At 38.5% G+C, this 14,878-nt stretch overlaps 1 protein-coding gene across 1 annotated transcript in view; it reads right to left on the reverse strand.

Annotated features, from left to right (window-relative positions):
* The window catches only part of LOC150090459 (mitochondrial tRNA-specific 2-thiouridylase 1), a 190,487-nt gene that overhangs the window by 157,235 nt on the left and 18,374 nt on the right, over positions 1 to 14,878 (reverse strand). The window contains exon 2 of the mRNA XM_090390324.1: positions 7,563 to 7,673. Coding sequence (XP_090246450.1) covers positions 7,563 to 7,656 — 94 coding nt within the window. The 5' untranslated portion in view covers positions 7,657 to 7,673. The remainder of the gene's footprint in view (positions 1 to 7,562; positions 7,674 to 14,878) is intronic.

A 14,878-nucleotide genomic window follows, 5' to 3' on the forward strand; every position in this document is an offset into this window, starting at 1 on the left:
TTTTTTTTTATAAATTGAAAGTTTAAAATCGTCAGACAAAATTTATCGGCATCACACTGTGCTATCCACTGTAGTAGTAGTTGCATGTGATGCAAGAAAGCAAGTGTATGAGCTTATGCAGCATCAGCAAAAAAAAAAAAAAAAAAAATCACACCATTCCCTCCAAATGCCTGTCCAGTTCCTCCTTAAATTTATTCAACCTATCAACTTCCACAACGACAGATGGAAGTTTGTTCCACCAATTAACCACCCGCTGGCTAAAGGAAAATTTCCGCACATCTATTCTACATCTGTCTTTTCTTAATTTGAATTTATGCCCCCTTAGGTTCATAATCTGAACAAGTGGAAGGATCCCATCAGAATTCAGCGGGCTCAACCCATTCAAGGCCTTATACACCTCAATCACATCACCATGCAGGTGCCTAGTCTCCAGCTGCTGCAATTTGCAGAACTTAAGCCTTTCTTGGTAAGAGGATCACTTCATTCCCCTCACCAATCTTGTTGCCCTTCTCTGTACATACTCAAGCAAATCTACATCCTTCCTAAAATGAGGCCTCCAGACCTGTACACAGTACTCAAGGCATGGCCTGACCACCCTTATACAGAGGGACAATCACCTCCTTTTCCCTGCTAGCAAAATTCCTATATATCATTGACAAAACCCCATGACCTGCCCTGGCAGCCTGTCTGCATTGCTCAGAAAACTTCATATCTGACTGCACAATTACTCCCAGGTCTTTTTCATTTTCTACCACCTTAAGTGTAGTACCACACAGTTGGCATGTTTCTCTGTGGCTCACCATCAGCCATTTTCAATCCACTGCAGGATGAAGGCCTCTCCAGCAACTTTCCAGTTCCTTCTGTTTTGAGCACTGGCCATCCATTTACTACCCAAAAACTCATGAATTTCATCTATCCATCTCCGCCTTTGTCTTCCAGGTTTTCTTCTAGCTCCTCTTGGGTACCATTCTGTTATTTTCTTAGTCCATCTGTCATCATGTCTTCGAACTATGTGTCCTGCCCAAGACCATTTTAGTTCTTTAGCTTTGATAAGAATGTCCTTTACTTGAGTTTGCTGCCTAATCCATGTGTTTCTCTTCTTATCTAACAGTCTGATTCCCAATATAATTCGTTCCATTCTTCGCTGTGTAGTTCTCAGCTTCTCTTCCATTCTTTTTTGTGAGTGCCCAAGTTTCAATTCCATAAGTCATGGTGGGGAGTATACATTGATTCATTATTTTACGTTTCAGACAAACTGGGATATTGCTCTTCAGTATGTGACTATATTTCCTGAATGCTATCCATCCAATATTTATTCTTCTCTTGACTTCCAGCCCTTTATCATTATTACAGCTAATAACTTGTCCCAGATAAGTATATGACTCCACCTTTTCAATTACTGCTCCTTCAATCATTATTTCCCTTTCCGTGGCATACTTGTTCATCATTACTTTTGTTTTAGCCATATTCATCTTTAGTCCAAAATCCTTATGACCACAATGTCATCTGCAAATCGTAAATGGTTTAGGTACTCTCCGTTCACATTGACTCCTTTCTGCGACCAGTCTAATCTTCTGAAAGCTTCCTCAAGGGCAGCAGTAAACAGCTTCGGAGATATTGTGTCTCCTTGTCGAACTCCTTTCTCGATTTTAAATTTGCTACTGTCTTTGTCTAGTCTAATAAAGGAGGTAGCACACTCATATATTTTCTTCAAAATCATAATATGTGGGGTATCTAATGCCTTGTCATTCCTGTGTCCGAAACATTGCCTTATGCTGTATGGAGTCAAATGCCTTTTCATAGTCCAAAAATGCCAGGCATAATGGTGTTTTATATTCATTTGCTTTCTCCATTAGCTGTGATATTACGTGAAGGTGATCCATAGTTGAGAATCCTGTCCTAAAGCCAGCTTGCTCTTTCGGTTGATTCTCATCAAGTATTCTTTCTAATCTGTTAGTAATGACTCTTGTGAACAACTTGTAGATGTGGGATAACAAGCTAATTGGTCTATAATTTCCAATTTCTAATTTATCTCCTTTCTTATGCAGCAAAACTATGATTGCATTATTCCACTGCTTAGGCGTCACACCTTTTCTAATGCACTTTGTGAAGAGCCTTGCCAGTTTTTGTGTTATGCCTGTTCCTCCCAATTTTAACAACTCTACAGTAACTTAATCTTCCCCCAGGGCTTTCCGATTCTTCATTTTCTTCAATGCATGTTCTACCTCATCAGGAAGAATATCGGGTATGTCGTATATGTTGCTACTTTGCAATCCATCTTCCCCACTGCTGGTATCATTCCCTCGCTCCTTGTATAATTCTCTACAGTAGTCTTCTGCTATTTGAATTATGCCTTCTCTGCTGTTTATAAGTACGCCATCGCTATTCTTCAGTTTCAGTATCATTTGTCTTTCTGTATTACTACTCATGGCTGCTGATTTAAATCCTTTGTTTTTCCCTTAATGCCTTTTCTACTTTTCTTGTGTTAAATCTTCTTATGTCCTCTCTGAGTCTCTTTCTAATGGCTTTGCATAACTTAGTATATTCAATTTTCTCCCTGTCAGTGTTTTCTTGCTCTTCATTTGTTGTCTTCGGTTCATCACGACAAGTGTTTCTTGACTAATTTTTCTTCTTTGGATTTCTGTTTCCCTATAGGTTCCTTGGGCTTTATCACTTTCAGAAAGTTGTAATATTCCTCGTCGATATCTTGGTCCTGAGCAGTCTGCAGAAGCTCAAACTTGTTCTTAAGTTCCAGTACATACTGCTTTTTCTCCTCTTCTGTTATCTCAAAGACCTTTGTATTATTTACTGGAGTCAGTTTTTTCCTTTCCTTTCCTACATCTATATCAAGTGTACATCTTACCATTCTGTGATCACTTCCAACATTTACCTTATTCAGGACGGTAACATCATTCACAATATATCTTCTGTTAGTGAGGATGAAATCGATTTCATTAGTTGTTAATCCATTTGGACTCTTCCATGTCCACTTTCTATTCACCCTTTTCTTGAAAAAAGTGTTCATTACTGACAGTCCTTGAGATTCTGCAAATTCCACAGGTCTTTCACCTCTTTTATTTCTTTCACCAATTCCAAAATTTCCTATAGTTCCTCTTTCTGCGCTGTTTTGCCTTTTTCCAACCTTAGCATTGAAGTCCCCCATAATAATAGTGTAGTGGGTTTTCTGCTCATCTAGAAGATTCTCAATTTCGGTGTACATTTCTTCAACCTCTTCATCATCATGGCTTGATGTTGGTGCATTAATCATTATAATCTTTAGCTTGTACCTCTTAGAAATCTTGAGTATAAGTCGACACCCTTGGTGATGTACTTTTGAATTCCAAAATGTTGTTTTTAAAATCTTTATGGACCAGAAACCCAACTCCACCTTCACTCCTTTCACTGTTTCCATTGGTGTACAGCAGATTTCCATTTGATAAACTTATAAGTGATTCATTTCTTCTTCTTGTTTCAGCCAAACCGATGATATTCCAATTCACATTTTCTAATTCCTTTTCCAGCTCTAATATCCTGTCTTCACCGATGAGTGATCGTACATTATAACAGGCCAAGTTCAGTTTCCGTGCATGGCAGCCTGGTCGTACCCAGAGATTCTTAGCACCCTCTGCTTCCACTCTGATCCTCTCACTGCCATAAGAAGGAGAGGAAAACTGTTGAGGACTGAGGGCCATTTGTATTGTTCTGCTGTCATATGCTGGAGGGTTTGGTCTTTTCCTCTTCACGCTGACCAGGCATCTTGAAGAGAACCACTCTACACGTTTATTGCCACCTAAGTGACATAACAGGGCTTACCATCGAGAAGGTGTGCATGAGTGGATTTTAGGGATTTGTTATTTGGTTTTTTTTAGGAGCATTAGCAACTAAGGCCATATTGCTCCGGGATATGCGGTGGTCATTCTCTGACCTTTCCGCATCCTCCGTATCTGGTGGTGACGGGCTCGAAACCCCGGTCTAATCAAGAAGCGTGTGCTACACACTGCTGCTCCTTCCCACCTGGCTACGAAGGCGCCTGCCAATCGTGTTACAAAGATTTTAATTGTCTGGTAAAAGAAGTTCACTGAATCCTATTTCAATATTCGGAGGATGGAATCTGGCGAAAGCCGCCCTAATGTGTGTAGGGCTATGGATATGCCTCCATCGACTATTACTACAACTATGAAGAATGCTAATAAAATAAAACAATCGATTCAAAGTGGTAGGTAAAATTTTTGGTGCCCAGAATCTAACCCTGTGAATTCCGATTGACTCCATTGTATAAAGGGTTCCATTTGTGCCTGTTTCCCCAGGAGCCTAACCCCAACGTTGATGAGACACATGAACAACGTTCATGTGTCTCATCAACATATCTTTACAGCTGCCTTTTAGTCGCACTTTTTAGTCTCTTTCACTGGGCTTCGATGTTATTCGCATGTGTGTTCCTGGGAATACAAAATGTTCCTTGTGTTTCACCGTTAAATGTTTGTAATTCTTTTTTTCTAAGGCCATACGCCTATATCCACTCTTCCATTCATCTGTTATGATAGTAGTATTTTTCTTCACTACTTTTCTAATAATGCGTAAAAGAGTTTTTGCTTTCTGATTTTTTATGTACAGTAATACCCCGACTTACGCGAACTCGGAGTTACGCGGTTTTTGATTTTTTTGTTTGGCAACGCTGCCGCCCACTATCTTCAAGGTCGTTTTTCATGTTATCGATATACGGTGCGACGGCGGAGAATGAGAGCGAAAGATGAAAAAAATTCAACTTTGCTGCTTTTATGTTTTTTATATCAGTGAAGGGAAAAACACATTTCACCATAATAACGTAAAAACCAACACAATTCCAGCTATCGGTATAATCGCAAATGCAATTAGATCGAGTTTACTACCAGTTTATAACAGATTTCACTAGCAGAAACGCAACTGGATTTTTATTGTTTTATGGTAGTAACCCCTAGAAATGTGGGGTGTTAATAGTGTATCTCTGCCTTTATGGTGTTGTTTATTCAGTTGCTACATGCGCGCAGCTTTGTTTATGCTTATCAAGCGTGTCTCCTCGTTTTGTAATTGCGCTTTATTCCCTAAAAATGAGTAAAATACTTAATTAAAAGGTGTGAAAAGGAAGCGTCCTCGTGAAGACATTGCAGATTCAGAGAGAAAAAGAAAAGCAATTATCGATAAACAGAGGCGGACTGGGTCAAAAATTCTTACCCGGGAAAATTTATAGTGGCCTCATACTATGGTTTATGGCCAAAATCACACTGGCCCACCGGGGTTTCCCCGGTAAGGCTTATGGCCAGTCCGCCTCTGTCGATAGAGAAAAAATATGAAATTGTGAAACGCTTTGAGCGAAATGAAAGACCATGTGATATTGCACGTGCTACAGGGAAGCAACGGCGAAAAGCACATGACAATTGCAAACTTGACAGGTTGAAAATTGAAAAGGGCTCAATTGTAAAGGGCTTAAAAATTTTAGAAAACATAGACTCCAACGAAGAACGCGTTACAGCTACAAAGCAAGGAATAAAAAAATTATTAGCTTGCTACGAAGAAATTCTGCGTGAAAAAAAGAAGGCGCTGTGTCGTCAGACGAATTTGTTAGATTTTATGAAGCCATCGACATCGAAATAACTTTTTAACGTAAGTCATTTGTTTTTTTAATACATATTTTGTATTAATATGTATAAAGAACTGCAATTTTATTAATATTTTTCTTCTAAACTAGTGTTTTTGTTAGTCCCCGGTCCCAATTAAGCAAAATTTATATGTATTTATATGCAAAGTTGTACCCCGACTTACGCGAATTCGACTTACGCGATTTTCGTCGGACCCACCTATCGCGTAACTTCGGGGTATTACTGTATTTCATGAAGATGAATTTTGATTCTCTTTCAAATACTTCAAACACCCATTTCTTCTTAGCAGTTAAATTTTGTCCTCTGTGATGTTTTCGTTTTACCAATACAGTTTCATTTGCTTCTACAGTTTTCCCCGATCTACCCAACTTAATGGGTTGTTTTAACAACTGCAATTCACAAATATCTCTTAGTGTCTTATGAAAATTAATTTCTGTTACTTTCGAAAAATCCAGATGGAATGCTGTCGTAGTTACTGGCGTGCACGTCGATCAAAAGTATATAATATACATTATCTTTTTTAATGGAAGTTTTGTATTTTCCATAAAACTATGTTTTAATAAAGAAACTCATGCAGAACATTTTTTACAATACCAGAACTTTCCACATGACTCTGTTCATGATTCAATATTTAAAATAATCACTGCACTTAAAACAGTACAATTTCAACCTTATTAATTTAGTTTTCATCAAAAAATCAAACAATGTTTTATTTTCCTTATAAGGTTCTTCCATCTTTAAAAGATTCATCGCTACTATTACCTGTTTACCATTCATTATAAAACTAATTATGCACCATTCTTTACTCATAAATACACATCATAATAACAACCAATGATTACACAGTAGCTTGTTGTCTGTCCAACCCACCACCAATCATTTCATCATTTGCCATGCCTACCTGTCAATCAATATATTGTTCTTGACTTCTGCTCTAGACCGATAACACCTACCATCTGTTCAGCGAGCGAGCGAGCAATGCTAGAGTGCAATATCGGCAAACAAATTTTCCCGGTAAGTTAGCCGATGTTTCCCACGGTTCTCGTGTTGGCTTTCTTTACCTTAGCTGATAAACATATTAGGAATATGTTTTTATAATATAATATTACTATATAATATATAATATTACTCCAAGTGAAAAAACAAATTGGCTTCATCTATATATATCAGCAGATATATAGATTTAAAGATCCCCAGTTCTCTGTGCTTTTATTCAAAGCAACTGTTCCCCCTATACAGGAGTTCGCTGCTCCTATATGGAATTCACACTATACATATTTGATACAGCAAATTGAATCACTACACTTTCCAGCCGTACTCCCATGTTCTACTACCACATTTTCTACCAGAATCTCTGTTCTTACTTCAAGCTTCAATCTTTGAAAACTTGCTGAATTGTATTGGATCTTAAACAGTTGTATCATATCTTCACTGGTTCAACCCACCTGCCTGATCTTCTATGCCATATTGATCTTCATATCCCAGTGGTGGCTACTAGACAGAAGACAACATTCCACATCAGTAACTCTAGATTAGAGATATCCAAGAATTCCTTCTTTAAAAGAACTATGGCTTTTATGAACAGGTATGATGTGAATATGAATGTGGACAGGAAAGAATTTCACTGAACTATCTGAAACAGGTTGGCTGGGTTGGATTCAAGATGAAAATCATGATTAAATAGTATGTATTCTTCTATTTATTTACATGTTAATGTACAATCTTTGTATCTTCATGTATTTTTCTGCTCTGTTATACACTTTAACTGGGCATATGCCTGTTGAGTATATTATATGTCAATAATAAATATCCATTGATTTAGAAAGTATTTCATTTCATCGCATTAGTTACTATATATCTTTTTATGGTATTCTTTTTCTGCTTCAAAAATTTTTCTATAAGTATTTTTTAAATATCTGAACTTACCTTTTTTTTTAAGTAATAATGCTGTTACACTGCTATCCACTCCACCAGACATTCCGCATACTATCCTGTGAATGTTTCGCATTCCGATTTCCATAAATTAGATTGTTAATTCTGTAAATAAATATCAAAGCCAACGTAATGAAACTAGCACGTTTGAATTAATATGACTAACAACTTCATTAACTATTATTATCAGAAGGAATTAGTTGAACATAGAAATACCTTAACAAGAACTAATTGTTAAGACAGTAATGTTAATAGACTGTCTTAACAATAAGTGCAAACACTACAAAATATGCAACACAGCCCATATAACTGCTTATCTCATGATTACTCCTGGCACGTCTTGTATTTTCCCTGTCACCGTGCCTTCCCAGATACTGCATGTCCAAATAGAAGTACTGCAAGAATCAATTTTGCCTCTGCTTACAGCTGCCGTTAAAACTATTAGTTTCTGTATCCGCCCAAACCCGAGATCTAGCTGTTTCCCTGACCAACCTATTTCTCAATACCATCAGAAATATTCTTGCATCTATTATTTAAGTATATTTGATAGGTGGAACAAGACCAGGGTATGCCTGCCAGGTGCAAACGTTGATGATGTAGGGCAGATATCTTTTAAGGGCACAAAAGGTGATATTGTTGAACATGTTGGCACTAATGACCTTAAGAGTAAGAGATCTACAGATTTACTTAACAAGTACAGGTCAATTACAGGAAAAAAGTTGCGAGGTAGGGTTAAATTTAAAAGCGTCTGCAATTAAGCCCAGACACGATAGGAAGAAGTATATGATAAGAGCCTTGTTGATAAATTCAACCCTAGAGACATTGTGCAAGGTCACGGGGTAGAATTTTTTTCAGAGTGGTCTGTGCTTGCTAACAGGAGAGACTGCTTCTACAGGGATGAGGTACACTTAAACAGAAAGGGTGCAAGAATATTTGCTAATGCTATCGGGGCAGTGTTAGAAGGTTGGAAAATTGCTAGCTTGGGGTGGGGGAGATACACAGACTAAAAGGCTAACAGTGGCTGCAGGCAGAGGCCAAAGTGATTCTTGCACTGCTCCTATTGTAATGAGCAGCAGCCTAGAGAGCAAGTTGCTGGGAACTACAAGAGCTGCTGGGAGTCATCATGGAACAACAGACTTCCATCCCTTGTCGTGGAAGTTGATAGCCTAAATAAGTTTAAGGCTCAGCTGGACAGGTATTTCGAACGAACAGAGGGGTGAAGTGGAAGTGGTTATTTTTATTTATTTACGTTACTTTTTTTTTTTTTTTTTTTTTTTTTTTTTGGCTGATGCTGCATAAGCTTGCTTTCTTGCATCAAATGCCTCTACTAATGCTAATGCTAATGCTAATGCTAACAAGTAAATACATGGGCTGTGTTAGGGTAACTAAGAGTAAGAACAAGTACATGTATATTTTCATGTACACAAATGCTAGAAGTATAATAAATAAAACTGATGAAATTGAAGTGCTTGCTGATCAAGACATCAAAGGAAGATATTGTTGGGATATTTTCTCTCTCTGTTTATACTCCGGGACGACCAAACGGTCAGAGGAGTTCACAAGATATACAGAATACAAGAAACAGCACCGTATTCAGCAGTCACGGGCTTGAACCCCGGTCACTCAAGGCACGTGTACTTATGCACCCGCGCGCCTGACCACTAGGCTACGGCGGCCTTTATTGTTGGGATATAAGAGAACTGGAGTCACACAGATATAAGCAATACAGAATTGGAATTTGGGGAGTACAATGTGTACAGAAAGGACAGACAGGGTAGGAAAGGAGAAGGGATTATACTGTTAGTGAAGAAACAGAGAAAATTTAAGGAAGTGCATCCAGCTGACATGGATGGACAGTGCAATGTTGAATTTGTTTGGTATGACATAAACATTGGGAAAGGGAAAATGAGAATAGGAGAATGTTATAGACCTAATGACTCTGATAAGTACAATGAACAGTTGTGCAGAGAAATAGAATCGGACAGTAAATCAAAATGTCCTGTAATGGGGATTTTAACTTTCCAGATATTAACTGGAACATGTGGGTTGGTCACTCACAAGGTAGGTGGTAGATGACTTTCATCAACCGGTGAAATACCACCATTTTGCTTATTAGAGGCTTGAAGTGGTGAAACCCGTGTTTAGTCTCTGGAGCAAAGTTTCCGGCATCACCCTCCCCCCATACTTCTCCTTCAACCCATGCACAGTACTAAGTACTATAGGTTTTGATACCTTTTGTGTTTGGGGTTTTCATAAAAAAAAAAAAAAAAAAAAAAAGCTAGAAAGATTATTGGAGTATTGTTTTCTGCGGCAACATGTTCGAGGGGCAACCAGAATGAGTATCTGATTTAACTGATTATCAGCAGTGATTATTCAGGCATTAAAATTTTGCAGATAATGGAACCGCTAGGTGACAGTGATCGAAGTGTACTGATATGGGATTTACTAAAAGATGTAACTACAACATCAAGGGTTAAGGAAAGGGTCTTTGTTTTCGTAAAGGTGACTACTGTGTGAGACCACTGTAGTCACCTTTGTTTTCGTAAAGGTGACTACAGTGGTCTCACACAGTTTATAAATTCTATACAGTGAGATCAACTGATGATGTTACCAACGGTGAATTCTAAATGGGAAGCCTTCATGGACTTAATCTTGGAGGTTACTAGGCTTTTCATACCAACTAAGAAATACCGTTCTAGGTTCAGGCCCTAATGGATGTTGGATGAATTAATGAGGCTCATGGCAGAGAAAAAATATACATGGGATGCATATAAATTATAAGGCGACACAGAAGCCTATGGCAGATAAAACGTAGTCTGAAATCAAGTCACAAAGGAGGTTAGGCAGGCAAAGGTAGATTACAAGAAATCTTTGGCAAAGGACGCAAAGAAAAACAACAAAGAGTTCTTTACTTATGTGAACTCTAGAAGGAAGGGGATGAATCAGATTTGTCCATTTAACATAGATGGTTTGACTATTGATGATCATGCTCAAGTAGCTGATAAACTGAATGAATATTTCGCATCTATATTCACATATGAGAAGTTATTCAAGGAGGGCAATGCCAGAAGTTTATTAAACTCTAACAGGGAGCTAAGTGATTTTGAATTGGAGTTGTGCAAATGTATCCCCAATTCACAAAGGGGGTTCAAAGGATGATACAAATAATTATAGATCGGTTAGTGTAACTTCTGTACTGAGGAAAATAATGAGTAATTCAGCAGTAATAGTAGTAGTAGTGTTGGTAGTAGTAGTAGTGGCATGTGATGCAAGAAAGCAACTGTATGAGCTTATGCAGCATCAGCCAAAAAAAAAAATCACACCATTCCCTCCAAATGCCTGTCCAGTTCCTCCTTACATTTATTTAACCTATCAACTTCCACAATGACATATGGAAGTTTGTTCCAGCAATTAACCACCCGCTGGCTAAAGGCAAATTTCCGCACATCTATTCTACATATGTCTTTTCTTAATTTGAATTTATGCCCCCTTAGGTTCGTAATCTGAACAAGTGGAAGAATCCCATCAGAACTCAGCGTGCTTAACCCATTCAAGGCCTTATACACCTCAATCAAAACTAAGCGCAGGTGCCTAGTCTCCAGCCACTGCAATTTGCAGAACTTAAGCCTCTCTTGGTAAGAGGATCCCTTCATTCCCCTCATCAATCTTGTTGCCCTTCTCTGTACATGCTCAAGCAAATCTACATCCTTCCTAAAATGAGGCTGTTATTTGTTGTTGTTATTTGGTTTTTAAGAGCATTAGCCACTAAGGTCATTTTGCTCTGGGAATATGCGGTGGTTATTCAGTGACCTTTCCGCATCCCTATTTGGTGGTGACGGGCCCTAAAATGAGGCCTCCAGATCTGTACACAGTACTCAAGGCGTGGCCTGACCATTGTCTTATACAGAGGGACAATCACCTCCTTTTCCCTGCTAGCAAAATTCCTATATATAATTGACAAAATCCCATGACCTGCCATAGCAGCCTGTCTGCACTGCTCAGAAAACTTCATATCTGACTGCACAATTATGCCCAGGTCTTTTTCATTTTCTACCACCTTAAGTGTAGTACCACACAGTTGGTACATTTCTCTAGGGTTACTTCTACCTATATGCAGACACAACATGGATTTGTTAAGGATAAGTCTTGTCCGACCAATTTGATTAGATACTACGATGTGGTCACAAAGGAACTGAATGCAAAAAATAATTTTGATATCATATAGTTGCATTTCAGGAAAGATTTTGATACTGTTGCACATGGAAGACTGCTGCACACATTGGAGAGGTATGCGATTAAGGGCACATTACAGCAATGGATAAAGGGATGGTTGAGTGGGTGACGGCAGAGAATGGTAATAAATGGACACTGCTCTATGTATAATAATGTTATTAGCGGAGTCTCCCAGGATTCGGTGCTAGGCCTATTGTTGTTTTATTGGTGGTGTTGTTTATTGTAGGGCTGAGAAATGGTAACTGAAGTTTAACATTGACAAATGCAAAGTACTCCATATGGGTAGCAGTAGTACCACAGAGTTAGTATTAGCATTAGCAAAGACACATGATGCAAGAAAGCAAGCTTATATAGCATCAGACATAAAAAAAAAAAAAAAAAACCCTTATTTCTCCCATCCACTCTCTCCAAATGTTTGTCAATGAATCTATTTCACCTATCAACTTCTCCAACAGCAGATGGAAGTTTGTTCAGCAATCAACCACCCGCTGGCCAAAGGCAAACTTCAGCACTTCTATCCTACAACCGTCTTTCCTCAATTCGAATTTATGCCCTCTCAGGCAATTATTCTGAGAAAGAGGAAGAATCCCATCCACATTGAGCATGCTCAAACAATTCAAGGCTTTATATACCTCAATCAGATCACCTCACAGGTGCCTAGTATCCACACACACTGTAATTTGCAAAATTTAAGCCTTTCTTCATAAGAGCAACCCTTTGTTCCATTCACTAATCTTGTTGCCCTTCTCTGTACTCATTCCAAGAGATCTACATCCTTCTTAAAATGAGGCCTCCAGACCTGTATACAGTACTCAAAGTGTGGTCTGACCATTGCCTTATACAAGAGGATAATCACCCCCTTATTCCTGCTAGAAAAATTCTTGTATATCATTGACAAGACACCATGAGCTACTCTTGAAGGCCATCTGCACTATTCAGAAAACTTCATATCTGCCTGCACAATTACCCCCCCCCCCCCAGTACTTTTCATTCTCTACCACTGTCAGTGTGGTACCACAGTGTGGATATGTTACGCTGGGATTACTGTTTCTCAAATGTAGTACTTTACATTTGTCAATGTTAAACTTCATTTGCCACCTCTCAGCCCATCTGCTCAACTTTTCTAGATCCTGTTGCAGCAGCATACTGTCAGTAGTATCATTAATAACCCTGCCAACCTTTATATTGTCTGCACACTTGGACATTAAGCCTGATATACCATCATCAATATCATTTATAAATACATAAAACAACAATGGACCCAACACTGAACCCTGAGGGACTCCTCTAATAACATTAGTCCATGAAGAGCAGTCTCCATTGATTACCACTCTCTCTCTCTTCTCCCACCCAACCATTCCTTTATCTATAGCAGCAATTTGCCTCCAATGCCACACTACTCCAATTTGTGCAACAGTCTTCCATGTGCAACAGTATCAAAGGCTTTTCTAAGATCTAAATATATGATATCAAAGTTATTCTTTGCATCCAGTTCCTTTGTGACTACACCATAATATCGAATCAGATTAGTCAGAGAAGACTTTCCCTTAACAAACCCATGCTGTGTCTGAACTATAATTGAAGTCTTATCTAGATGATCCTGCAATGCTTCTTTAACCAGTCTCCATTAATTTCCATTAATTAACCTCCATTAATTTTCCTGGAACAGAAGTTAAACTAACAGGTCTGTAATTACCTGTGTCTCCCTTTAATCCTCCTTTGTAGATTGGGGTCACATTTGCACATTTCCATTCCATGGGTACCTCCCCTGAGTCCAGGGAAGCTCTCATAATTATGGCAAAGGGTTTGCTTACTTCCTTTGACACCTCCTTTAATATAACTGGATAGATTCCATCCACCCCAGCTGCATTTCTTGTGTTTATCTTGAACAATTTAGCCTCCACTTTACTCTCAGTTATTACAAGATTATCTAGCTTACTGCCAGAGTTGAATACACCTCTGGCATTCCCATCGCTGAATAACTCCTCATGTGGGAATGTCAATGCAAAATATTCATTTAGTTTGTTAGCTACCTGAGCTGGATCATAAACAGTTGAACCATCGATATCAAGTGGACCAATCTGATTTATCCCCTTCCTTCTAGAGTTTATATGAGTAAAGAACTCTTTTCTGTTTTTCTTAGCATCCTTTGCCAAAGGTTTCTCGTAATCTGTCTTCGCCTGCCTAACCTCCTTTGTAACTTGGTTACAGACCAGCTTCTGTGTCACATGTTAATTTATATGTATCCCATGCATTTTTCTTCTTTGTCACATGTCTAATTAGTTCATCTGACATCCATTTAGGCCTAAATCTTGAACAATAAGTTGGTGTAGTGCCACACAGTTGGTATATTTCTCTTAGGTTACTGCTACCCATATGGAGTCCTTTGCATTTGTCAATGCAATGATGTGTGCAAATGAATCACCAATTCACAAAGGGGGTTCAATGAGTGATACAAGTAACTACACACCTGTTAGTTTAACTTGTGTTCTGGGAAAAATAATGGAATCACTGGTTAAAGAAGTATTGCAGGTTCATTTACACAAGACTGCAGTAATAATTAAGACATAGCATGGGTTTGATAAAGGGAGGTCTGGTCTGACCAATTTGATTGGATACCATGATGTGGTCAGAAAGGAACTGAATGCCAAAAATAATTTTAATATCATACACTTGGATTTCAGGAAAGGTTTTGATACTGTTGCACAGGGAAGACTGCTGTACAAATTGGAGAGATATGGAATTAAGGGTAAGTTGCTAAGTGGATAAAGGGATGGTTGAGCGGGAGACGACAGAGAGTGTTAATCAGTGGACAATTCTCTTCATGGACAAATGTTATTAGTGGAGTTTCCCAGGATTCGTTGTTGGGCCCATTGTTGTTTTGTATATTTATCAATGTTATTGATGAAGGTATATCAGGTTTGATGAAGGTATATCAGGTCCAAGTTTGCAGATGATAGCAAGGTTGGTAGGGTTGTTAACGACAGCAAAGACAGTATGCTACTCCAACTGGATCTAGATAAGTTGGGCAAATGGGCTGAGAAGTGGCAATGAAGTTTAACATTGACAAATGCAAA

The sequence above is a fragment of the Mastigoproctus giganteus genome, chromosome 2 (genome assembly GCF_048544385.1).
Source record: "Mastigoproctus giganteus isolate SK-2022 chromosome 2, ASM4854438v1, whole genome shotgun sequence".
Taxonomy (NCBI): Eukaryota; Metazoa; Arthropoda; class Arachnida; order Uropygi; family Thelyphonidae; genus Mastigoproctus; species Mastigoproctus giganteus.